At 67.9% G+C, this 25,788-nt stretch overlaps 1 protein-coding gene across 1 annotated transcript; it reads right to left on the bottom strand.

Moving 5' to 3' along the window:
- Nucleotides 1-346: 346 nt before the first annotated feature.
- Nucleotides 347-24,092, bottom strand: MYO15A (myosin XVA). Its single transcript, XM_041120368.1, is given in 66 exon segments — nucleotides 347-544; nucleotides 693-833; nucleotides 1,051-1,184; nucleotides 1,909-2,042; nucleotides 2,148-2,281; nucleotides 2,401-2,561; nucleotides 2,647-2,743; nucleotides 2,997-3,074; nucleotides 3,483-3,577; nucleotides 3,719-3,849; nucleotides 4,054-4,136; nucleotides 4,239-4,312; nucleotides 4,546-4,618; nucleotides 4,763-4,829; nucleotides 4,914-5,047; nucleotides 5,119-5,324; nucleotides 5,740-5,814; nucleotides 5,964-6,075; nucleotides 6,360-6,501; nucleotides 6,585-6,703; nucleotides 6,788-6,903; nucleotides 7,304-7,379; nucleotides 7,616-7,675; nucleotides 7,813-7,934; nucleotides 8,168-8,264; nucleotides 8,349-8,439; nucleotides 8,630-8,768; nucleotides 8,884-8,947; nucleotides 9,077-9,138; nucleotides 9,291-9,417; nucleotides 9,514-9,605; nucleotides 9,725-9,819; nucleotides 9,965-10,156; nucleotides 10,343-10,415; nucleotides 10,539-10,717; nucleotides 10,974-11,209; nucleotides 11,299-11,394; nucleotides 12,146-12,276; nucleotides 12,366-12,447; nucleotides 12,633-12,686; nucleotides 12,974-13,058; nucleotides 13,129-13,304; nucleotides 13,396-13,513; nucleotides 13,764-13,888; nucleotides 14,006-14,051; nucleotides 14,190-14,344; nucleotides 14,738-14,815; nucleotides 14,957-15,082; nucleotides 15,529-15,660; nucleotides 15,752-15,847; nucleotides 15,936-16,059; nucleotides 16,324-16,382; nucleotides 16,492-16,605; nucleotides 16,701-16,862; nucleotides 17,061-17,174; nucleotides 17,259-17,322; nucleotides 17,890-17,993; nucleotides 18,328-18,333; nucleotides 18,457-18,547; nucleotides 18,777-18,851; nucleotides 19,083-19,192; nucleotides 19,300-19,363; nucleotides 19,521-19,603; nucleotides 20,578-21,312; nucleotides 21,314-22,495; nucleotides 22,497-24,092. Coding segments are annotated over 66 exon segments (10,185 nt in total). The 5' UTR covers nucleotides 23,982-24,092; the 3' UTR covers nucleotides 347-442.
- Between the last annotated feature and the right edge of the window lie 1,696 nt (nucleotides 24,093-25,788).

Consider the following 25,788-nt stretch of genomic DNA (forward strand, 5'->3'; position numbering starts at 1 on the left):
CACCCGGGGGAATCGCGTTCCCGGTACCCCCAAACCCCCCGGGGCTGCCGAAGGGGAGACGGGGGGGGGGGACGGGAAAGTGAGCCACAGGGCCGGGGGAAGGTGATGCATGGGGACACGGGGAAACTGAGGCACTGACACCCCCCCCCCCCCCCCAGCAGCAGCGAGCGCAGCACAAAACCATCGACGCCGAATCGGGCCGGGCTCACGGGCCTGTATAAAACCCCAAAAAAACAAGAGCGAGGCGTGAACAGCACGGAAGGGACGGGGACACCCCGGGATCCATCGATGTGTCCTCTGTGTGTGTGTGTGTCTCCCCCACCCGTGATGGGGGTCCGTGGTGGGCTCAGAGCAGGGTGATCCCCCCCACCCGTGATGGGGGTCCGTGGTGGGCTCAGAGCAGGGTGATCCCCCCCACCCGTGATGGGGGTCCGTGGTGGGCTCAGAGCAGGGTGATCTCGCTGGGCGGCAGCGTCAACCTCTTCTCCCGGGCACCCAGCAGCTTCTCCATGTGCGCGGCCACCACGCGGCACAGCTCCAGGCCCTGCCGAGGCCGGGGGGGGGGACACACACACGCTCGTGGGTGGCCGCGGTCACCACCGTGGGAGCCCCGGTAGTAGGGTGGTTATCCGTCCGTCCGTCCGTCCCCCACCAGCCCGGACCACCCCCCCGTCCCCCCCAGTGTCCCCCACCTGCTCCAGCTGCAGCTGGGTGATGCCCTGGGCCAGGAGGTCGCCCAGCGTGATCTCCACGTAGGGATAGCTGGATCCGGCCGTCGGCCGCTGCGTCCGCGTCGACTGGATCTCCTTCAGCGAGAACTTGGCCACCGGTTCCTGGAAGGAAAGGGGGGGGGGGGGGCGACGACAAGGCGAGTGGCCCACGTGCCCCCAGGAACCCCACCAAGGGGACCGAGGGACGGAGGGTGCCAGCGATGCCCTGCTGGGGCCAAACTGGGGGACCCTGCCCGCTGCGGAGAGGGACCGTCGCATCGCACGGTGCTGCCTGGCTCTGTCCAGGACCCAGTGCCCCCCCGCACAGCCCCCCACCTACGTGGGTCTCTTTGCTGAGGAAGTTGAGGCCGTTCTGGTTGACGGCCAGGATGCACGGCGAGACGATGGCGTTGTTGCTGCAGCTCTGGATGTAGAAGAAGGACGAGCCAAACATGGGGTAGGCGCTCAGCAGCCCTGCGGGGCGGAGGACGGGGTCTCAGCGCCCGCTCCCACCCCCTCCTGCCCGTGCCCCGGGGTGGCTCGCACCCACAGGGGCTCTGCCAAGGGTCCCGGCCAGCCCCACGCCTGGCAGGAGCTGGGTCAGCTCCCAGAGCCTTGTACCGCTTCAGGCTCTGGACCAGGAACAGGATTGGACCGAGGAGCAGCCAAGGGGACCCATTGCAGCCTGCTGGGAAAGCGGGTGGCTGAGCGTGGGACCTGGGAGCAGCCTGCCCTGCCCTGCCGCTGTGGTCCTGACCCCCCCCGCCGTGCAGCACCCTGCTGGCCCCACAGCACCCCAGGCTCCACGCAGGGCCAAGGTCTGCCTGTCCCAGGCTCCACGCAGAGGAGCCACCCAGCAGCATCGCATCCCGAGCAGCATCTCATCTTCGTTAGCATCGCATCCCCAGCAGCATTGCATCCCCAGCAGCATCACATCCCCAGCAGCATTGCATCCTCATTAGCATTGTGTCCTTGTTAGGAGGACACAGTCAGCATCACATCCCCAGCAGCATCGCATTCCCAGCAGCTTTGCACCCCCAGCAGCTTTGCACCCCCAGCAGCTTTGCATCCTCATTAGCATTGTGGCCTCGTTAGCACTGTGTCCTCATTAGCTTTGCATCCCTGGCAGCATTGCATCCTTGGCAGCAATGCATCCCTGGCAGCATCACCTCCCCGTCACCGTCCCGTGCCTGCTCACCCAGGAACTGTGCCCTGGCCTGGTGGGCGCTGAGCGCCTGGGCTTGCTGCATGTGCTGGGTCACCATGTGGAGCCAGGATTGGGCCTTCAGCAGGCGGAAAAGCTGCGGGGGGACGTAGTCCTGCACCTCCCGCCTGCGGGGAGCCGGAGGTCAGGGCCAGCGCTGGCCAGCGGGTCCCATACCCCATGGGATGTGTCCGTGTGTCCCCCCGCCCCGGACCCCTCGCCCCCGGCCGTACGCGGTGGGGAGGTGATGGCGGTCCTTGGCTCGGTGCTGGAGGGCGGCCAGCTTGGCCACGTGTGGGAAGTGCTGCTCTCCCGGCCTCGCGGGCGGCAGGACGGTGAACAGCCCCTTGAGGTAGTCGGGGAGCACCTGGGGGGGGGGGACAGAACGCAGGGACACGGCTTGCGGATGGGGCACGCTGCCTGGGGCGGGGGGGGGGGGGAACAACAGGGAGGTGATCCCGGGGGATTCTGGTGGGGTGGCCCGACCTGGTTGTAGTGGACGGTGACGTAGAGCTCGTTGTCGAATTTGAGGGGCTGGCTCCAGACCACGCGGCGGCACCAGAAGGTGTAGCTGGCATCCCGGCGCTCCGTCTCGGCGGCCACATCCAGGACGTATTCCCGGCGGGTCAGCGGCCGCACGCTCTGCCCTGTGCCGCCGCGGGAGCCTGAGCGCGGCCGCCGCGCGTGGCACCCGCCGGCGGCACGGCCGTGCCGTCCCCGCCAGCCCCTCACCTCTGTCGGTCACCACGAAGAGGATGTACTCGTCAAAAGCCTCTGGGTGCTGCAGCCCCATCTCACAGCACAGCTCCTCGATCACGTCCAGGGCCACCTGGGCATGGGGACAGGCGGCTGGGACGCTGCCACATCCCCCCACCGCGCTCGGGGTCACCAACGGGTCCCCCATCGGGGCTCATCCCATGCGGCTCCCAGGGAAGGGATCTCCCTTTCCCGGAGAACAAAGTCCCCCAGCTCAAGGACAGCCGAGGGGTGCAGCTTCTCCCCACCCACAGGGTGGCCACAACGGGGGGGGTCACCGCAAGCCGGGGGTGCACCGAGCAAGCCTCTTGCCCCCTCTGACTCACCGAGCACGTCTTAATCTTGAGGTGCTTCTCAATGCCGCCGGGCAGGAGGAAGAGCTGGCGCTTGGCGCTGCGTCCAGCCTGCGTGGGGAGGACACGTCGGGGTGCAGGGGGGGCCCTTTGCACAGCAAGACCCCAAAGGAGACCCCGAATCCCCAAGCTATCCCGTGGGGACCATCCCATGGGGATCATCCTGTATCTTGCCCATCCTGCCCGGATAAGCCATCGTGCCCCCCCAACCCCACGTGCACAGAGCTGCGTTCCCCACTGGGGACCCCTGAAAGCTCACAGCACCCCCAAAGCACTGCCCCTGGAGAGCAGACCCCCAAAAAGACCGTGCTCCCCGTGCCAGCAAGGGGCCAGCAGCTCAGCTCCAGGGCAGTGTCTGGGGGGATCCCAAGCCCATGGGGGGATCCAGAACCTGCGGGGGGGGGGGAATCTCAAGCTGGCATCAGCCCTGCCCCACGCCCCACGAGCACCCAGCCTCACCACCATGGCCCTGAGCTCCATGCTGCTGGGGAAGAGGCTGCGGCCGCCGAACTGCAGGGTTTTCCGCAGGTTTTGCTCGCAGGCTTTGGCGATGCCTGCCGGGGACGAGGAGCGGGGTGAAGGATGGGGCTGAGCCATGGTGTCGGCTTTGCTAAAGCACCTTCGGAGCCCCGTGACACCCCCGGGCGTCCTTCCCCGCCGTGCACCCAGCACCCTGGGGTGTGCACAGCCCTTACCTTGGAAAGGCAGCTCCGGGTGCCTGCTAGCATCCTGCAGGAAGGCCAGGAGGAAGGGCCTGAGCACCTCAGAGCACTTGTAGTAGGCGGCGAGGATGTAGAGCAGCCTCCAGCCCTTCTGGCAGCTGTCCCTGCCAGAAAAAGCCAGGGCTGAGCCCCTGGGAAGGGTGAGGGTGGCCGCAGCGGCTGCAACGGCACCCACCGCCCCGGTGAGGATGGGGTCCCCGGGTATCCCCCCACTTTGGGGCAGCTCAGCCCCTCTGGGGACACAAGTGTCCTCCGTGCCAGCCTCTGCTGTCCCAGCCAGGGTGGACGGTACTGGTGCAGGGACTCACGGCTTGGAGCTGGTGTTGTTGGTGACCTGCTTGATGATCTGGCAGTATACCTCGTCCCGCAGGACCTCGTGCTCTGCGCACAGCTGGGGGACAGGTATGGCTCGCTCTGCGGCTGGGGATGTCCCCAGCTGCCACCCTCCTTCCCAGGCCACCCCCAGGACTCACCGCCCCAGCGGGGGATTTACCTTGAGGATGGTGCAGACGGCATCCAGCTCCGTCTGCCCCCGCAGAGGGTGGTCACCCATGAACTTCATCACGGCTGGGGATGACAAAGCCACACGGTGACACAGCTCACCCCGTCCCTTCCCTGGGGACACGCTTCCCTGGGTGTCAGCAGCATCCCGGGCACGCGGGGCAGTGGGGCCAGAGGAGCTAAAGCCCCCCCTGGCCACCCAATCTGCCCACCCCATTCCTGCCCCCCCCCCTCCTCCAAGGATGGGGCTGGGGATGGCCATGGGGCAGGGGGACGGGGCGCTTGTGCCCCCCGCCTACCTTGGAAAGCCTCGGCGGCCAGTTTGCTGATGCCACCATCCACGAATTCAATGAGCGACTCCTGGATAGGGGTCTGGAGGGGGAGAGGGTCAGCTCGCAGGAGCAGCCAGAGGGATGGGGTGGCATTCGGGGAGCTCCGGAGCATGCCAGGACCTCAGGGGAACCCACAGGTGACGGACAGGGCAGGGGCACCCCGAGGCACCTCGCTTCCCCGTACCTTGGTGAACGTCAGCATCTCCAGCACGTCGGGCGCTTCCCTCTTGGCCTTCGTCCCGCAGGAGTCCCTGGGAGAGGGGCAAGGGAACGGGTGGGCACGGGTGTCCCCGCCACGGGGTGTCCTTATCCCTATCCCACCGCCGGACACTCACGTGGTCCCGTGCCGTGCGGCACGGAAATACCGCCGGGCAAAGGCCAAAATGGGACAGGTCCCGGCACCGGCCGTGAGCTGCTCGCTGCCGTCTCCTTCTGGACCCTCCGCAAAGGCAGCGCTGGCAGCGGATGCCTGCGGAACGGGGCGGTGGGCGACGGGCACGGCCAGCGCCATGCCGGCAATAGCCCTGGGCCAGCACCCACCTCGGTTTTCCGGTCCAGCTCCTGGGCCGCGGCGGTGGAAGCCACGGCCACGGCCACGGCCGCCGAAGCCGCCACCTTGCCCTGCTTGTCTCTGGGCTCCTCTTTCTTCTCCGCCGGCAAATGGACGAAGTCAGGGGCCGCGACAGGCTGGACGTACTCGGCGGGGAAGAGCCCCGACCTGCCGTGGATGGCCCCGAACTTCCACCCTGCGCCAGGCAGATGGTGGGGATGGCCCCGGGCTGGCAGCCCTGGGGGTCACCCCCCAAAAAGCCTCTGCCCGTTCCCTCCTTCCCCCTGTACCGCGAGCCCTTTCCAGGGGGTCTGGCTTTGGGTTTTGGCTGGAAATAGCTGTGGTTTGGCATCGCTCAAGGTAAAGGCACAGACCAAGAGCCACAAAGCCCATCATGTGCAGGGACGCGGGGCAGCACCCCGTGCCACCCAGGGTGGGAATTGCAGGGGAGCATCCCCCTGCATCAGGTCGGTGCCGAAAAGAGCCCAAACCATCCTGCTGAGGTGTGACAGAGGCCGGATCCTGCCCCGTGCCCCAGCCCCAGGAGGGGACACAGCTCAGGGCTGCGTATGTGCACCAGGGACATGCACAGGGGACAGCATGGCACCCACCAAAATCCTGGGTGCCCGTCTTCAGCTCCTCCAGGTACATCACCTTCTTGCGGACCACAGAGCCATAGTAGTGGTCTGCGGGGACATCACGGGGACAAGGGGTGTCACAGGATGCAAGGCCAGGGCACGGCCACCTCTGGGGCTGGTGAAGCCATCAGTCCTGCTGCCACCGTGCCCCTCATCGAGGGCTTTTCGGCATGGAGGGCTGTGGGGGGGCCGCTCACCTCTCTCGGGGCACTCCAGCGGCTGCAGGTGGATGATGTCCCCTTTGTGGAAGCTGAGCTGGTCCCCGTCCTCTGGGCTGTAGTTCCTCACGGCCACTACGTACTGGGAGTCCTGGGCACAGAGGGATCTGGCACAGCCCGCGCACGCAGGCATCCACGTGCACACCCACGCACACCCACATCCCACCCAGCACAAGGACTTCAAGCACCCGCAGCCGCAGGACCACCCCAGGGTGCCCACTCCCGCAACTCCCCGTCACCCCAGGCACCGTCCCATTCGCAGGGTGCCCTCCGCTGCCCACCCTGACCCCCCAAACGCCGACACACGGGTAGAATCTGACCCCCCAGGACATGCCCCCAGCCACCCCCCTGACCCCGGGGCACCCCCCCCCCCACCTTCCTGAGCTCCGTGATGAAGTGGTCGACCATGGCCTTGACCTGGGGGGCTTTGGGGGAGAAAAGGATGAGCTTCTCGCTGCGCAGGTTGAACTCCAGCATGTTTCTGGACGGGGTGGTCACGAACAGCACGTCGGCGTAGCTGGGGCAGGGCGAGGGGAGGCTGAAACACCCAGCACCCACAGCACCCATCCCACCCCGACCACCCGGGGTCCTTGCCCCTACCTATACGCCCGCAGCACCCGCAGCTGCTCCCCGGGGACGTTGGTGCCCTTCACCAGCCGCAGCAGCTTGATGCCGGCGTGGGACACGGCCAGGATCTGCACGCCCGTCCCCACGCTGCCCTGAGGGCCGGGATGCTGCCTCAGCCGGGGGCACGGGACTGCGGTGCCCCCCCAAGCCGACCTGTCCCACGGCCGGACCCTCACCGTGGCAGGGAAGAGACGTGAGAAATACACCTCGCAGCTGTCCCGGGCCGCAGCAATGATCTCCCTCTTGACGCTCTCGGTGGCCACAGGGCTGAAGGAGTCCAGCTTGTTTGCCGCTGCGGGGAGAAATAACCCCTGGTGAGTGTCCCCCCCTCCCCGGGGAGGATCTGGACGCAGGGTTCACAGCAGAGCAGGGATGCTCATCCCCTTCCCAACCCTGGCAGGACCATGATGGAGAGACAGGTGTTCCCCCCCAGGCACCCCCTAATGCAGCAAGCCTGGCTGAGACCCGACACAACTCGTGACTTTGTGGGGTACTAAAGCACAGGGGGCTCATTGCATTTGGAGGCAAAACTACCCCGGCTTTAAGCAGATCTAGTTGTGGCTTGGAGATGCCCAGGAGATGAGGATGGGGCATCGGAGTGGCTGGGTGTGAGACCCCCAGGTTTGGGTCCCCCAGGGGTGAGCCCCCCCAGCTGGGGAGCAGCAGGATGTGGGGGTGCAAGCGAGGGTTACCAAAGAGGGATTTCAAGTGGAGCCGCTCCTCCTGGCTGATCCGGATGCAAGTGTCGGAAAGCGTGTCGTTGAAGATCTGGGAAGGGGATGAGGAGCAGCGGAGCCGTGCGGGGGGGAGCGGTGTGACCCCCAGCCCCTCTGCCTTGCCCACCCCCAGACCCCCGACAGGGACAACCCCTGCTCTTCCACGGCAGCTCAGCAGGGGAAGACGGGACTGCCGTGGTGGGATGAGTAAACCATCACCCCAGCGTGGGGATACCCCAACTCCCAGGGGACCCCCGGGGGGGCTTCGGGGCCAGCTCGGTGCCTCACCTGCCTGAAGACGAGGTCGAGCAGCAGCGGGTTGTTGATGCTGTCCTTGGGGTAGAAAACCTGCCAGGAGGGAGACCAGCCCCGCTCGCCGGCATCACCGGCATCGCCCACCCTGCAGGGCCTCGGCGAAAAGCCCCCTTTATCCCCGTAGCACTTTGACACCAGTCTGTCCCCGTGTTGTCCCCCCCCCACCGCACCTCCTTGCGGATGTATATCTTCCAGGGCACGTTGTGGTAGGTGTAGAAGTCCTCACTGCAGCTCCGGTGCAGCTGGGTCTGGACCTGCTGCCCCTCGGACGGGAGCTCCCGTGAGACAGAGACTGTGAAGATATGAAAAGCCCTGCACATCCCTGGGGGGGACCACCGACAGACCCTCTCCACCCGGGGAAACTGAGGCACGGGGGCCAGCAAGGGTTTAGCCAGACACAGTGGTTATCCCATGAGGATGCTGCAGAGCGGGACCCATGCCTGGCCACATCAGGTGTCACCGGGGAGGACGAGATGCCCCGTTCTGCCCTGACCCCCCCAGTGCCACGGATCTGCCCTGCGATACCTGGGGGCCGAGTGGCCGCCGGACGCCCCATCGGTGTTTGCAGCTGGTACTTGCTGCTGGCAACGGGCTTCACCGCAGCCACCGTCTCCTTGGGCCCCTGCGAGGCAGAGAGCGGGCTGCGGTCGGGGTCGACGACTCCCCCAAACCAGCGTGGGGGACACGGGGGCGAACGCATCCCTACCACAGCCGCCGGCACCCGGGCTGCCGAGAGCTGCTCCTTCAGGATCTGCATGGCTTCCTCGTGGGGGTCCAGCTTCTTCCCGAAGAGCTTGCTGCAGAGACAGCACCCCACATTGCCTGCACCCTGGCATCACCCGCACCCCCAGCATCGCCCGCACCCCCAGCATCGCCTGCACCCCCAGCATCGCCTGCACCCCGGCATCGCCTGCACCCCGGCATCAGGGCTGGCACACACCCCCGCAGGCAGAAGCCTGCAGCCCGGCTGGGGGCCGAGGTGGGTACCTGGGGGGCTGGGAGCCACGCGGGGCCGGCTGGCACTGCCGGATGATATTGCGGATGTCGTGCGTGGGCCGTGGGAATTGCTCCGAGTTAAGCCGGGAATGCCGTACCAGCTCGCCCGGCCACCGCCGACCCACGGGTGCTGCGAGGCCAAGCACGTGGCTCGGGGGGGGGGATCCACGCATCGCCCTCACACCTGGGGCACAGCTCGATGCCGTGATCCCCCATTGCCGTCCCGCTGCGCTGAGACCCCTTACCGGCTTTCTGCACGTAGGGCCGGGGCTGGGGGGCACGGGCTGGCGTCCCCTCCGCTGCTCTGCCCTGCAAGGGACACCACGGCGTGAGGATCCGACACCCCCCAGCTGCCCCCATCCCCAGGGAGATGCCCTGCAGCAGTGGGGCAGGGCTCGACCCCTCCTGGCCCCCCCACCCCGGCTCTGCCCCACTGACCGGGGGCCCAGGCGGCTGGTTGGCATCTGCCCGGCACTGCGGCGAAGGGGCTGGCTCCGCGCCTGCGATGGCAAAGGGAGAGATCTCAGTATCCTGCAGCCCCGTACCGGAGCTGTGGGGTGCTGGATGCAGGGATGTCCCCCACACTGGGGATCAGGTGGGGAAACTGAGGCAGGGAGCTGGGTCGGGATGCAGGAGTGCTCGGGGCGCTCACCCCTCGGCTGACGCGTCTCTGCAGGCACGGGGGGTCCGCTCCGCTCGGCATCACCGCCGCCGTCCCCCCCTCCCACACCACCTCCTCCCTTCATCCTCTGTGAGATGGCGGCCGGCTTCTCCAGCTCCTGGGGGGGGCAGGCATCAGGGGACGGAGGCTGTGCCATCTGCACCCCCAAAACCCTGGATTCCCTCTGCCTCGGGCAGGGGGACACCCCTCTCACCCCATTGCCGTAGGAGAGCACGGGGTCGAAGAGGCTGTCCAGGTAGCGGTCCAGACCCTTCTGGCTGCGCGGCTCCCCAAATTCCCCATCTGCTGGGGGATGAGGAGGGATGAGCCGCCGGCAGCAGGGCTTCACCGGCATGGTGGAACTTCACTGGCACGGCCCCGCCAGCAGCTCCGGGGGGCTGCGGGGGGGGGGGATGATGCCCTACCGTGGGGGTGGTACACCTCTGTGGATGGCAGCGTGGGGGCTTTCACGGCTGGGGGAGGAGGCACTTCGTCCAAATCCAAGCCGTGTCCCAGCACCCTGCAGAGAGGGAGGACGCACTCATCGCGCATCCACCGGGTGCCGGGACCCCGACCCACACCTCTGCCGGCACCCATCCAGCCTGGTGCCGGTGTTTCCCCCACCAGCCCCACAGCGGGGGACCCGTCCCTGCCCGGGTACCTACGCCCGGCTGTCCCTGCTGTGGCTCTCGGCCCCATCCCATGCGACGAGGAAGCAGGACTTCTGTTTGGGGAAGCCCTGGAGCAGCTCGAGGTCGGAGATGAGGTCCAGGACATAGTCATGGCCGGCCAGCTCGGCCCACTGGGCACCTGCCTTCATGGCCACGGACCAGCCACGCCAGCCCTCTGCCAGTCCCCTGCTGACAGCGGGACGCTGGGGACGGGCATGGGCTGCCCAGCAGTACCCCGGCTCCGTGGGGACACCCTGCCCACGAGCTGGGCATCCCGGCTCCCAGATCCTGGGGTCACCCGAAATGGCCCCGGGGTGATACTGTGCCCCGTGCTCACCCCACTGGGTTGGGGGGTGCTGGTTTGGCAGGTACCTGTACTTCAGGACATCCCCTGCCAGGTCTTCGCCCGTGCTCCAGGAGTGGATGGGGCAGGAGAACTGGTCACCTGGGGAGTGAGTGGCGGTGAGCGGGTCCCGCCGGTCCCCTCCTGCCCGTGATGGTGGGAGGGTGGTCGAGCTGGGACCAACCCTCACCGCCGCCGGGCCCCCAGCCCCGTGCCACCCCGCACCGTTGAAGCAGTGGAGGTCGAGAGCCATGCTGGCTTGCTGCCGGTTCGCCGTCCACTCCAGCAGCGAGGGTGGGTAGGCGCGGGCGGCCGCGGCGCCCAGCCGCGACCGCGCCATGGCGTGCATCAGCTTGCGCTGGCACACCGGCTTGTAGCCGGCAAAGGCGTAGTCGGAGACAAACCTGTGGGGAAGGGAGGGTGCTGCAGGAGGGACCTGGGCAGCATCCCCAAGCACGTGTGCCAGGCTGGTCCCGGGGACCACGGAGGGACCTCAGAGCATCCCCAGCAGGACCTGGGTAGCATCCCTGGGCACATGCGCCAGGCTGGCCCGGAGAGCCCCCGGAGGGACCCGGCAGCGTCCCCAGGCACAAGTGCCAGGCTATCCCCGAGGGTCCCAGCCAGCCCCCGTCCCCATCCCTGTCCCCAGCCCCGGCTCACTTGAGCAGGTACTTGTCGAAGGCGGCGGAGGGGGGGAAAGCGCTGAGGCAGGCGGCCAGCAGCAGCCAGCCCCGCTCCTCGTTGTTGACGTTGGTGTTACGCCAGACCTGGTTGGCGGCTTGCGCCAGGAGCTCGTCCCGCAGCCCTGGTGCCGACAGCCCCTTCTGCACGATGTAGTTGCCGAAGAGGGTCTCCTGTGGGCCGCCCAGCCCCGGGTCCCCCATGAACCGCAGGATCTGCCGTGGGGACAGCGAGGTCCTCCCTCCGGCCCCAGGCAGGAGCACGCAGGGGACCACGGTGCCGGATCCCGTGCCGTCCCACCTACCAGCTGGAAGAGGCTGAGCGCCTCGTGGCACAGCTCCTCATCCAGCCGGGTGAGGGGGGCTGCCAGCGGGGCCGTCAGCATCCCGAACGCCGGTTCCTGCGGTGACACCCGCACCCGTGGCTACTCGGGCCCCGGGGACAGCCTCGGGCCACGGGGGGCCAGCCCCACGGCGCTGAGCGTGGCGTCGGTGCTGGATGGGGACTATGGGGCCGCAAAAGGGCTGGGGTGCAGGATGGGGCCGGCAGCCTCCTGGAAGCGGGGCAGGGATGGGCTCAGGCTGTGCTGGCAGCACTGGCGATGCCAGCACCTCAGTGAGGCTGAGAGCAGGATCCGGCCCCGGCGCTGTCGTTCGGGATGCCGGGGACTGGGAAACACGTGGCAAAAATAGGGGACAAAGAGGAGAAGGAAGGGGGCAAAGCAACCAGGGATGGGGCTGGGGTCCCAGGAGTGAAGCGACCTGGTCTCCCGCCCCAGCGTTTCCGGATCTGCCCCGCGTCGGGCGTCCAGGAGGGCTCGGCGGGTCTCTCTCCGATAACATCAGCGGGGTCCCCCTGGCCTCTGGAGACGACAGGAACCCACGGGGAGGGAGGGAGATGGTGGCCGGCTCCCTGCAGCACCACAGCCGCCCCGGATCCGTCCCCTCTCGCGGCCCGTGGCGTCCCCGGTGCCAAAGCCGTGGCATCCCCGGGGCAGAACCCAGTGGGATGGTGCGGGAGCCGCCGGGCAGAGCCGCTGCGGGGACCCTGAACCTAACCGCTCAGCCACGACCAGGGCGCCGAGAACTCCCCGAAAGCTGGCTGCCCATCGGGGCAGGCTCCCCGCCGCGGGGCCGCGGCGCCCACCTTACCTGGAAATGGCCCCGCACGTACTTGGCCATGGGGTAGTCATTGATGTCGAGCGGGAGGGTGAGCTGGGAGTCGGGCTGCAGTGCTGGCGGTGGCACCAGGACCACGCAGCCGGCGTTCACCTCCCGGGCGGCTACGGCACAGCGGGCAGCTATGGCATAGCCACGGGGATAGGGACGAGGGGCTGGGAGCGGGGCTAGCAATGGTGCGAGACCCGCTCACCTGCGGCGGCCTCCAGCAGCCCCATCAGCTCGGCCGGGATCTCCAGGTGGGTGACGTCCACCACCTCCCTCCTCGTCAGCTCCTGCCGGCGTAGCACAGCGGTGCGCCCGCTCGCCACGCTGCTCCCTGCCCCGGCGCCCGTGGGTGCCTCAGCTGGCAGCATCGGGACGGGCAAGCGCATGGCAGGGACGAGGGCACAGCGGCATGGGTTGCACGTGCATCACACCTGCGTGCTCCCCCCAGTGCCGCACGCCCGCACCCCGTTACCTGCTTCATCCTCTCCTTCTCCTCCGCCGCCCGCCGGCGGGCATCCTCCTTCCTCTGGAAGCAGAGCAGCTGCGCTGAGCCCCCAGTCGGGGCGGGGAGGGAGACCCGGAGGCAGCAGGACCCCCCCTGGGGTGCCATTGCCCCCCGGCATCACCAGGCTTTCACCCCAAAGAGGCACTGCCCATGCCCCATGGGACATGGAGGAGGTGGTGGGGATGGGGTCTGGGGGGGTTTAGGGTCTGGGGGTGCCGCCGTGCCCTCTCCAGACCCACCACCGAGCATGCAGCAGGGTGGGAGTGGGTGCCCAGGACCCCCCCAGGACGTGCCAGCCCCTGCCTCACCTTGAGGTACCGCCGGCGGTTCACGTAGATGTGCACCAGCGACCTGAACTTGATGAGCGTGTGCCGCATGCGCCGGTACCGCTGCCTGCGGGACGGCACCCGTCACCCTCTGCCACCCACCAGTGCCCACCCACCGCCCCCCCCGGGACCCCCACCTGGCCAGGTAACCCCGCGCCCGGCTCTGCAGGAGGACGATCTTTCGGCGGAGGGAGCGGAAGCGCCTCTTGATGAAGAAGGTGCGAGCATAGCGCTGGAGAGTGAGCGCAGCCAGGTGATGGGCACGGGCTCGCTTGCTCTCCAGCGCCTGGTACAGCTGCTCCTTCAGGAAGAGCTGGGAGGGGGGGGCGATGCCATGAGCCCCCCACCTCGGCCGCCCTCTCCCAGGGCATCGCCAGAGCCAAGCCCCCTGCCCAGGACGGTACCTTGCTGACGCCAACGTAGTACATGCTGGGGCTGACGGGGCAGAGGTTCCTCAGCATCTCCACGCAGTTGGTGCCGTTGGGAATGACGTTGGACCACATGTCGACGAGGCAGCGGTACCTGGGTGAGCCCGTGACACCGTCACCGTCACCGTGCGGGACCCCACCGGGATGCCGGCATGGACCCTCCCTGCGGTGATGAGCACCGTGCCTGGGAAAGCAGCTTCTCCGGGTGCTGTGCACCAAAACGGGGGGCTCCCAGCTCCTGCCGTGGGGGAATCCCGGGCCAAACGCTGCCCCCCAAAACACCCACGAGCTCTGTAGTCTGCCCTCGCGGGGACAGTGGTACCCAACCCGCAGCCCCCAGGCACCTGTCGATGAAGACGAGGAAGGGGATGCGGATGGGGAAGCCCTCCTTGCGGATGCGGATGGTCTCCAGGATCCCCGAGTACCGCAGCTGGCTGCTGACCACGTCGGCCTCGAAGAGCCCGGGCTCCTGGGGAGGAGATGGGGAGAAGCACGGGCAGACCCCTGCCCACCGCACTCCCCGTGCCGGCGAGGGCAGGCAGCACTGCCATCGCCACGGGCAGGAAAGCCCCGAGCCAGCTCTCACCTTTTTGTTGTTGGGTTTGAGACAGCGCACGAAGAAGGGGTTGCACCTGCGTTGGAGAGAGACCCCGTCGGCCACAGGGGACAGGGGACAAAGCCAGCCTGGCCACCTCGGGCTCGGGTCCGGCTGTCACCCTGCTCCTGCCAGCCTGGTGCATGGCCTGGCTGCCCACCCTGCCCACCCTGACCTCTCCATCTTTTCCACCAGGTCCAGGAGCGACTGCTGGAACCGGGCAGCCACGGTGGGGGCCTTGTACCGCCGCGTCCTGGTGCTGCTCCTCCTAACCAGGCTCCTCTGCCGTGCCATCACCTGGGCATGGCCGAAGAAGAGGTTGGCCACCACCTTGGGAAGATGGGAAAGGTTAGGGAGGACGAAGGTGGCCGGGATGGTGCAGCTCTCCTGGCTCCTCTTCCCAGCCCGGCTGCTGCCTTTTTGCCCAGCCCTGAGTCAGTCACATCCCCTATTTGCGGTGGGATTCCCTGGATGGGGATGGGGAAGTGCAAGAGCAGCCCATGTGCCCGTTTGTGCCAATGCTTCAGGGGTCAAAGCCCAGAGGACCCTGTGGGAAGAGGGCACAGGGTGGAACTGGAGGCATCCTCTGCTCCTGGTCCCCCTGGGCTTCACCAGCCACGGGGGCACACACGTGGGGACATGAAAAGTGGTGTGTATGGAAGTGGGCTATCCATACCCGGTGTCCCCCCAGCACCGCAGAGCCAGGGCTGGGCAGAGCCCTACCTTGGTCCTGCTACTGATGAACAGGTCCAGCACGTCCTGACGGACCTGGTCATAGTTTTTATCCAAAAACTTGTGAACCTGGCAAAGAGCAAAACCTTGTGGTGAGGAGTCTGGTGGCACAGTGGTGGGAGGCAAGGAGCTCCAGGTGCAGGATCAACCCCATAAACCTCCTATTTAACCCTCCTTAAAACCTCAGCTGGGCATCCCACTGCTGCACACCTGATAGGTCACCTTCCCCGCGTAGTGCTTGATGGTGAACTCGGGCAGCGGCATCTTCGGCTTGGTGTACAGCGGGTTTGTCCCGTGGTGGTAGTGACACTTCTGGAGGAACGTGTGGTCAGTGGCCTGGGGATGGATGCAGGGGTGAGACATGGCTCGAATGGTTCGGCAGCCCTGGGAATGCAGGCACCGGGACGGGGATGCCTGGACAATCGGCCAGAACCCGCTCTCAGCTCTGCCACCGAGCAGCTGCGCAGTCATGGGCATCTGCTGCTCCTGTGCCTCAGTTTCCCCATTGGCAGAGAGGGTGCAACCACCCTTCTCTCTTTTATAGGGCAGCTTGGAGGGGATTTTCAGTAATTCCTACAAAAGCAAGTCCTCTGGGGGAAGTTGCTCTAGTGACAGTGACCTGGGACCTCCCAGGGTTTGTCCAGCATGGAGAAAGCTGGGGGGTCTCCCGGGTTGTCCAGGACAGCCCAGAAGCAGAGCAGCCCTGGGCCACGGCATCACCCCAGGCACGGTGACCACCCGGTGCTGCCGTCCTCGCCGCCTTGGCATGGGCAGCCCCTCACCTGGGGGAAGCAGCTCTGGTCGTCGAGGATGCGGAGGATGCCATAGGGCTTCTGGGAGATGAGGTCAATGCAGGGCTGGTTGTCGCTGAAGGGGATCTCCTTCCACTCGATCTGCTCCCGGAGGTACTCCTCCTGCGGGGTCACCACTTGGTCAGCCCCATGTCCCCGGCCCCACGGCGATGCTCGGCACGGGGACAGAGCCCGGCGCTGCTCGCCGGCCCACCTGCTCCTCCTGGAAGACGATCTTGTTGAAGAAGAACTGCAGGTACTCGTTGGCGTAGTTGATGCATAGTTGCTCAAAGCTATTGAAGTTAAGGTCCTGCGAGAAGAAGGGGCCGAAGAGCCTGAGACCTCGCAGCCCCGGGGCTGGCGGATGGAGGGACGGAGCCAGGATGGATCCTGCTCACCTCGAAGCCATAGATGTCCAGGATGGCGATGGAGAGGGCCTCCTGCCGTGGGTACACCAGCTTGTTGATGCGGTCCGTTAGCCAGCCAAAGAGCAGGGAGTAGAGGGTCTTGGCAATAGCATCCCTGGGAAGTGGCGAGATGAGCAGAGTGCTGGAGCTCTGGCACGGCACGGCACGGCACCGCGTACACCTCCACCACTGTGGCCAGCCCCACATTGTGCACGGGGCAGCCCGTAGGGCTGCAGTTTTAATCACCAGAGAGCCAAATCCACACGAGGGGACCTGACCGCCCCCTTTCCCAGACTGGTATCTCATCTCCCACCCCATCCCCGGGGACCAGACACCCCCCCGAGCCCCCCCCACAGCACAGTCCCCCCCTTCCCTCTACCTGGCATCCACGGCGCTTTCGACAGTCAGAGGGGTAAAAATCTTCTCCCGCAGCGTTTCCTGGTTGGAGCGCACAAAACCAACAGCGTCATGGAGTTTTAGCAACACCAGCCGTGGTCTCCAGGGACCCTCCTCCCTGCCCGTGCCCCCCCCCCCGCCATCCACTTACCGTCACCTTGAAGGTGATGGCTTTCTGCAGGCCCTCGGGGGAGACCTGCAGCAGCTCAGCCACTGTCCGGATCTCCGTGGCACTCACCACCGTGGCGACCTCCTGGCAGTCGGTCTGTGGGACACGGTGAGGTGGTGGGATGCAGTGATCACCCCCACGTTCATCGAATCCTGAATCCAGCCCAAGGATCTCGGCTCCCTTTGGGGTACCTCGTATTTTTCAAAGTAGACGTTGCCCAGGTGGAGGACGGAGGAGAGGATGCGGAAGATGCTGTTCTGCTCCTCCACGCTGAAGCTCAGCACCTCCATGGTGTTGAGCAGCCGACGGAAATCCTCCGCGTCGTCCTTGCCGGGGATCTCGCAGTTCCCACCCTGGCATAACCCCCTCGGTGCCATCAGTGGGTCCGGGGGAGGCAGCACCCAGGGGTGGGAGGGAGGACACCCTGCCCTGAGCACCCTCCCCATCCGCACGCTGAATCCAGGAGGATTCAGGAACCCACCGGTACCCCGAGCTTGGCCAGCCCCCCAAAAAGCAGGCAGCGTGGGGGGTTTGGGCAGGGGGCACGCTACCTGGTTCAGGTAGTAGTAAGTCTCGGCGCCCTGCAGGCAGTACCGCTGCCGCTGCTGGGCGGGCAGCCCTGCCAGCATCTCGTAGAAGATGTGATAGTTGCGCTCGCTCTTGGCCTGGGGAGCAGAGGACCGAGCTGGAGCGTGGGGGGCAGCGTGGGGGGGGGGACACACAGAGCCCGGAACCCCCTTGTCACCCACCTGGAAGACCACACGGGACTTCTCCAGCAGGTACTGCGAGGTTATGGCACCGCAGATCAAGCCGCTGCAGGGGCGAGAGCGGGCACCCGGCTGGCAACCTCGGTGCGGGCAGGGGCTGCGCCCCCCCCGCTTCCATAGTGCCCACCTCTGCCCCGATGCTGCCCCCGGCACATGGGGGGTCGGTGCCTGGTCCCCAGGTGCCCCCCCAGTGGGATCTGTGGGCAGGGAGAGGTACCCACACCCAGGTCCCGAGTGAGGGCTGGAGCTGCTGCACCCCGGGGTGATATCGGGCACCCCCTCCCCGCTGGGATCAGTGGGGATGAGCGAGGGTGGGACGGGCCGTGGGGACAGGGACGGGGACCGGCAGCGGTCAGGGTGCCAGCCCAGGGCACAGCATCCCTGTCCCTACCCCAGGGGCAGCAAACGCTGCCTGTTTTCAGGTGACGTTGCCTTTCCCCCACCAAGGTTTGTCCCCAAAAGCATCCCCACGCGCATCCCACCCCAGAGCCAAGGGGCAGGGACAGCCTGGCAGCGGGGCTGGGGGCCGGGTTGGGGACCCCCGGGGCAGGGGACACACACACACAGAGGGGTGGGGGCCGGCCGCGCGTGGGCATTGCTCAGTGTTACTTACTCCTCCAGAAAGATTTCCACAAATTTCCCAAACCTGCTGGAATTGTCGTTCCTCACGGTTTTGGCGTTGCCGAAGGATTCCAGCAAGGGGGTCGCCTCCAGGATCTGCCGCGGCGATGGGGAGAGCCGGGGGGTCAGCCTGGACACCCCGATACACCACAGGCTGTCCCCATGGCAGGGGGACCCCTCTTACCACCCTCCCTTTCCACCTCCTGCCCCGTGCAGACACCCGTGGGTGCCAAAATTCAAGGCGTGCGCCGCGGCCGGGTTGCATGAGGATGCGGGAGAGCGCGGGGACCCCATGCACATGCATGCCCTGAGCTCCTGCTGTCCATCCCCGCTGTCCCCCCCCCCAGCTGGGGTGACGTGGGAGAGATGCCACCACGATGCTCTGTCCCCTTGAACCGTCCCAAGCCCACGCGTGTGTCCCCCCCGGTACCTCTATCTGCCGTGGTCCGGGTGGAAGCGTGAGGACAAGGAGAGAGCAGCAGAGCCGTGAGCAGGGGGTGGAAGAGAGCACAGGGAGGTGGGACAAGGGGACAGGGATGTCCCCAGGGCAGCACCCTACCTGCGGGGCCGTGCTGCGTTTCTGGCTGACGGCTGCCAGGTAGCGCAGGATCAGCTTGGTGGCTTCGGTCTTCCCCGAGCCGCTCTCCCCACTGAAACGCAGAGCGGGGGGGACACGGCCGGGGCCGTCATCAGCTGAGCAAGGGGCCACGGGGGTGTGCCCACCCCAAACCCACCCAGCACCCCATCCCCAGAAGCACCCATCGGCCCCGGGGGCCGGCCCAGGCTGGCGGCAGCATCCTTGCAACCAGCAATTAGGGCAGCGCTGATTAGGGGCCATCCCGGGGCGGGGGACCGCGCGTGGGGACAGCCGTGTCCCACCTGATGACGATACACTGGTTGTGTTTGGCATCCATCACTTTGGAGTAGGCGACGTTCGCGATGGCAAAGAGGTGCCTGGGGCGGGGGGGGGGGGAGCAGAGGTCGGGGGGGGTTGCGGTGCCACGTCGCCCCGGCACAGGGACCCCCCGCTGCGCCCCGAGCATCCCCACGCACGGACACAGCCGCTCCAGCACCCTGTGACCGAGGGTCCTCGGGGGCCTGGGACCCCCAGGATGCAGGGGTGGGTGACGGGGGGTAGGAACGCCCCTGTCCCCACGGGGCGTTCGGGGACACCCCGATACTCACGGTGGGTTCTCGCCCAGGGCTCTGCCTTCGTACTGCAGCACCTGCTCCGTCCCGTAGATGTTGTAGAGCCGGTACGGGTTCACCGACACCAGGATGCTGCCGATGTAGGTCTGCGGGAGAGTGAGGTTTGGGGCTGCGAGCGCTCGGAGGGTGATGACCCCCCCAAAGACCCCACGGCCACCGTCTTCGGGGGGATGCTGTGCGCCCCTAAGCTTACGTAGATGAGCTGGCGCTCGAACCGCGTCCGTATGTTGCTCAGCACCGCGGCCTCCTGGAGGTCCCTGGCACGGAGCAGAGGCTGCGTTAGGGGGTGGCAGGGGGACGGGAGGTGTCTGCTGTCCCCAAGCGTGTCCCCAGCATCCCCGGTCCCAGGAGGCTGGAGCGGGCCCCGTGTCGGGATGGGATGGGGTGGGCGGCGAAGGGGACGGGGACACTCACTCCAGCTGGGTCATGTCCTCCAGCCCGTCCTCCTCCTGCGGCTCCTGGTACCGCACAATGGGCAGGCTGCACAGCGACTGCATCTGCACGGAGCGACCCAGCCCAGCTGCGCCAACCTCCTCCGGCATCCCACCCAGTCACCACCACCACCCCCCCAAAAACCACCGTCTGTAACCCCAAACCGGGGAGCCCACAGCCAGTGATGGCAGCGACCCCAAGCAAACATCCCACGGCCCCGAAACGGGTCCCCCAGCAAGAGCATCGCGTGTCAGGGGAGAGAAGCAGCAGCGCTGGAAATAGGGACACGGGGCCACCGAGGCACCCTTGGGGACCGTCCCAGGAAAGGCTGGTTGTGGAGACCCCCAGTCCCGATCGCCACGGGGAGGTGGGAACAGGTAGAGATGGCCGTGCCACCCCCACCGCAACACCCCGCGGTTCACCCATACCTCCACGGGGGCTGCAAGGGGTGGGTGACGGAGACCCCCAGGCAGGGTGGCACCTCCAGGGGAGATGACGGAAGGGGGTCGCGGTGGGGGCTGAGCTGTAGGGCTGGGGGCCGCTCCCCGTGGCCGTACCCCACAGCCAACGCGTAGAGGTGACCCCGGGGCGGGTGGCACGCCGGAGCTCGCGCTGGCGGCCGGCCGGGCGGTGGGCAGGAAAGCGGACACCCGCCGGGTCGGGGTGGCACCCGCGCCCGCCCCGGCCGCAGATCGGGTCTCAGCTTTTCCATACGCGAGAGTCAAGTGTCCCCGAGGGGGGCTGTGCACGGGGGGGGGGGACGGACACACACGCAACGGGCGATGACTGCCCCCCGCCCTCCCCTCCAGCCTGCTCCCCGTGTCAGGACCCCCACCAGCACCCAGTGCACCCATAGCCACTTACCTCCCCCCACCCTGGGTGCTGCAAACCCCCCCGGCCCTGGCGGTTTCGTACCCCAGCGAGCCGTCAGCCATCTCGACACACCACCCCATCCCGGGTCCCTTCGGCTTCTGCCGGCTCCCTCCCCGGCTCCATCCCCACCGCCGGCACCCCGCAGCGGGCTCCCCGCCGGCGTTACCTTGCTGCGCCAGGGCTGCTTGGTGCCCAGGTACCCGTCCGCCCAGGGGTGCCTGTCCCGCCAGCCGCCCGCCGGCGAACGCCGGCTGAGATATCGGGCGATGTCGGCTCCCCGCTGACTCGCCCACGGCCGGCCGCGTCGGGTGGGCTGCCGGGGAAGACCCTGCTCGGCCGTCCAGGCGTCGGGCATCTCCCGCACCCGCACGACGTGTTGCGTGGACCAGTGCTGCTTGTACATGCGGGACGCCCGTCGGAAGGAACCCAACCTCTTCTGCACCTGCGGCGTCACCACCGCGTAGCGTCCTGCGCCCTCCTCCCCGGCCCCCCCGTCGCCCTCGACGGTCTCCGCCGGCCCTGGGGCACGAGCGTCGCGGCGGGGGGCTGCCGGCGAACCGGGGGTTCGACCGCGGCGGGGTGCCGGGAAAGCGGCGCGACGCTGCGGCGAGGGGCTCCGGTTGTCGCGTGGGTTGGAGGGGAGTTCGGGGCGCCCGGCGTCCGTCCAAACCCGGCGGCCTGCCGGTGGGCTCGGCGGTCCGCGGGTGCTCCCGTCGCGCCGGGATGGGGGCCGGGGAGAGGAGGGCGAGCGGGAGGAGGGACGGCGGGTGGGAGGTGGGGATGGGGGGGTTTCGGAGGGGGCCATGCTCCCCACGAGCAGCGATGCCAGCGACTGACCCACGGAGCGCCCTGGGGAAGGGCTGCGGCCCCCCGCTTCAGCCGGAGATGGCCTCGCCGGGGGGGGAACGGGGGGCCATCCCGGCAAGGGGTTGCCCGATGCGCTGGATGAAGGTTTTGGGGGTGCCGGGAGCGGAGCTGGGTGGGGGGGGCACCCCGGCAAAACCCCGCACGGCACCCTGCCAGGGGGGCAGCTCCTCGTCCCAGGAGGGGCCGGGGGGGCCAAGACGGCGGCTGCCAGGGCGGGGGGTGGGTGCCAGAAAGGGGGTCCTCTGCAGCGGCTTCACAGCCTTGGTGGGGGGCTCGGGAAGCCGGGGCCAGGCCTGGGGGAGCGGTAGCCCGGGGGGGCTGCTCCGCCGCGAAGGCCGCGGGGACAAGGGTCTCCCCGAGCCCACCGTGGGCACCCCCAAACGCCTCCCCGCTGGTCCCGGCGAGTGGGGGGCAGCCGGCAGAGGGGCGGGGGGCTCAGGGCCGAACCGCCGGAGGCTGGCCCCGAGGGAGGGGGATCGTCGTGGCCCCTCGCCCCGCATGCTGCCGGGGCGCTGCCGGGCTGGCGGCGGCGATGGGGAGCGCCCAGGGTTGGCGAAAGGGTTACGGAGCGACGGCCGCCGCGCAGCCCCCGGATCTCGGGAAGGGGGCTGCCCCCAGGGCCCCCCCGGTGGGGAAGGGTCCCTGGCTGGAGATGCTCGCGGTGGAGGGTCCCGGCCCCCCGAGCCGGCGGTGTCCATCCCCGCCAGCCTGCGGCCGGAGCGTCTGTATGAAGGCTGGCGGGTGCGGAGGTCCCGAAATCCCCCCGCACCCCGTGGCGGGCGGCTGGGGGGCTGCGAGAGGGAGCGCTGGAGGAACTGCCCCAAAGGGCTCCCGCACGCCCGCGCTGCCGAAACCCGGCGTCCCGGGGATGCTGCGGGGCCGGGGGCTGCCGGCGGTGGCTCGTACTCGTCGTAGTCGTCCTCGTCACGGGCAGCGGGCAGGTGGGGGGACGGCAAGAGGGGGACGTCCAGGCGGTCCCTGCCGAAAAGCTTGACCTGGGGCCGGGGGAAGAGCCTGAATTTCCTATTGAGGGAGAGCTTGGAGGAGAGCATCTCCCGCATGCCCCGGAGCGAGGAGGCGCTGAGGATGGAGAAGGGGTACTCCCTGTCCTCTTCCTCCTCTTCCTCCCACTCCTCGGGCTCCTCGGCCTCGGCAATCTCCTCCAGGGCCAGGGCGTAGGGGTTGCAGGAGGACTGGGCGTGCGGCGCCCACCCCCCCCTCGCTGTACTGGATGCGATGCTCAGGGTATTCGCCCCCCAGGTACCTCCTGGCAAGGGGGTCCCCTAAGTCCTCGTAGGGGTCCCCGCTGTAGCCGAAGGGCCCCGCTGCCTCCTCGCCGTACTCAGGGTCGCTGCCGTAAGGGTCGTAGAGGGCGAGGGGGGACCCGCTGGCGAGCGGCCCCTCATCCTCGAGCTCTGCGTAGCCATAGGGGTGCCCCGGCGGGTCACCCTCCTCCCAAAACCCCCCGCAGAAGCCATACTCTTCCTCCGTCTCATAGCCGGGGTAGTCAGCGTAGGGGGTCAGCACTGTGTCCTCAAAGCCGTACCCCGCCGGGTAGACTGGAGTTTGGATGTAGCCTTCCTCCTCCTCAGCGTAGCCGTGCCGGGGGCCGTAGGCTCCATCCTCCTCCTCGGTGTAGCGACACCAGGGGCTGTAGGCTTCATCCTCCTCAGCATAACCGTGTCGGGAACTGTAGGCTCCATCTTCCTCCTTGGCGTAGCCACGGCGGGAGCCGTAGGCTCCATCCTCCTCCTTAGCGTAGCCACGGCGGGGGCCATAGGCTCCATCCTCCTCCTTAGCGTAGCCACGGCAGGAGCCATATGTTCCATCCTCCTCCTTGCCGTAGCCACGGCGGGAGCCATAGGCTCCATCCTCCTTGCCGTAGCCACGGCGGCGGCTGTAGGCTCCATCCTCCTCCTCGGCCCACCCGTAGCGCAGCACCGGCGGCTCCGCGGGTGCGCGCTGGGACCCCCGCCGGGACAGACGCCGCACCGTGCTGCCGTGCCGCGCGGCGCCGCGGGCCAACGGCCCGCTGCCGCTGGGGATCCGCTTCATGTTGGCCCGGTGCCTGAGGATCTCGTCTTCCGCGGGGAACGGCAGCTTCCTGGCACCGATACGGGAGAGCCAGGCCGCGTCGGCCGCCCGGCCGCCCCCCGTCAGCCGCCCGCGCCGGGAGAGCACCTTCCTGGCCAGCCAGCCCGTGGCGGCGGCCGCCTTGCTCAGCACCTGCGCCCGCGGCTTGAATTTCCTTTCCGGGCGCCGGCGGAAGAGGGACGCGCCGTCCTCGGCCGCCTGCCCGCCCCGCCGCAGCAGCAGGAAGGATGGCTTCGCCGGCGGGGAGCTACTGGCCGCCTCCTTCCTCTTCTTGCCCACGCGCTTGAAGCGAACCATTAGGTTGGAGGTGGACTTGAGCACCGCCTTGTTCTTCTTCTTCTTCCTCTTCTTGGTGCTGTGCTTCTGCAGCCCCCAGAAGAAGCGGGACGTGTTCTTGAACTGCCCCTTCTTGGGCCGATGCAACCCCAGCTTCTTGAAGCCCAGGAAGAGCTTCGATGTGCTGCGGAGGCTCCGCTTCACCCGGGCCTTCGGCACCACCGCCTCCTCCTCCTCGGCCGGGCCGGGCTCCGCAGATTCTTTGGGCTGGCCCTTGGCCTCCACGGCCTTGGCCCCTTTCTTCTTCTTGGCGTTGTCGGCCGCCAGCCCCATCACCAGCTTGGAGGTGCCCTTCAGGTTCTTCTTGGCCGGCGCGGCATCGCTCTCGCCCTCCTCCTCCTCTGGGCCCAGCTGCACCTTCTTCCCTCGGCCCGGCTTTTTTGCCACCACCCCCTTGAGCACCCCCTTCTTCTCCTTCCCCTTCCCCTTCTTGGGCTCCTCCGCAGCTGCCTCCTCCTCGTCCTTCTCCTCCTCCACCGCCTCCACCTCCTCGCTCTCCTCCGCCTTCAGCAGCTCCGCATCCGAGGTCTCCTCCGACTCGCTGGGTGCCTCCTTCTTCCCCTTCTTGCCATCCTTCCCTTTCCCTTTGCCCCCCTTCCCCTTGGCCTCTGCATCCTTTTTGGGCTCCCCCTTCTTGCCAACCATCCCGGCGGCGGCGGGCGCTCATGCTCCGGCCCCAGCGGGGCCCTGCGAGACGATGCCCCGCGCCGACACAAGGCAGGTCCCGGCACACCGGCTGGCTCCCGACCCCGCAGCCTGCCCCGGGAGGGTATTTACCTGCACCCGGTGTCGGCGAGACACGTGCCCGTGGGTGGCTCGCTCGGCCGCCGGCGTCCCCCCGCTTGGCATGGCGCTGGGGCGGCGGGCCGGCAGCCCCGGGGCAGCCCAGCGGGAGCTGCCTCCTGCCTCCCGCGGCACCCCGCGAGTTAGGCAGCGCGGTGCTGGCAGATGGGCTCCGGCTGTAACCCAACCGCCGGGGCTCGCGGTGGCATGAATAATGTAAGGGATGCACTGCCTCAACCGGAGACTTTTCCAAAGGAGCAGGAAAGGGCACCCGTGGCGGGGAGCATCCCCCCGGGGGGGGGGACATGCTGCAGGGGACGGCACAGAGCACCGTCACCACCCCAAAACCAGACCCTACCACCTCTCCATGCCTTGGGGCTCACCGTGCTCTCCGCCAGGGAATCAGCCTCTTCCTCCAGCCAGCTTGGAGGAGGACGAAGCCCAGGGAACCGTTTGAGCCCGCAAAGCCAAACCGTGGCACCGAGGGAGAGGAGATAATTTTGCAGAGCCCAAGGCACGCGCCGCCCCGGCACCGGGAGCACGGCCAAGGGGAGCGCCGCAGAAGAGGAACCCAACACCGGACCAAATCCCACAGCCCCGCTGGGAAGCAGAGAGGAGCCAGGAGCCCACAGGGGTACCCCCCACGCCATGCCACGCACATCGCGCGTGCGTGCAGGGTGCCGCGCGTGCCCACACGCAGCTGGCGAGGGGGTTTGCCTGTGCCACACGTGTGCCCCGTGGCGGTGCTGGCAGCGTGTTTGCACACACACGTGCCCAGGCGCAGGGTGACCGCATCAAATGTTAATGCCAGGGCTGGACTCCTGTGGCTGCAGGTTCATGAAAGTTTAAGCAGCGGCGGTGGGGACTTGCTACCCCGCACGGATCACCTGCGGGCAGCGGCAGGACCCGTGCGGGCAAGGGCAGCACCCGCTCCACCCCCTCGCAGGGGGTATTTGGGGAGACCCAAGGGACGAGCAGCAGCAGCATCCAGCTGTGCAGCAGCTGGGGGAACCCAAGAACCAGCAGCGGCTTCTGGACCGAACCCATTGGCCTCCTCCAGGACCAGGACAGCCCCATGGCTGGCACCCCATGGCCGGCACCCCATGGCCAGGGAAAGCCACCTCATTCCAGGGACACGGCTCAGGGCAGCCCCCGTCCCACCACCGCAGCCCCGGGGCTGTGCCACAGCTGGGTGCAGAAAGGGGAGGGAGATTTTGGCTACCGGGGTTCCGCTTCGCCCGCCCTAGCCCGGCACGACGCGTGGCTGCCTGGGACTGTACCTTTGGAGCACCGGCAT

This window comes from Aquila chrysaetos, chromosome 25, assembly GCF_900496995.4.
Source record: "Aquila chrysaetos chrysaetos chromosome 25, bAquChr1.4, whole genome shotgun sequence".
Lineage (NCBI taxonomy): Eukaryota > Metazoa > Chordata > Aves > Accipitriformes > Accipitridae > Aquila > Aquila chrysaetos.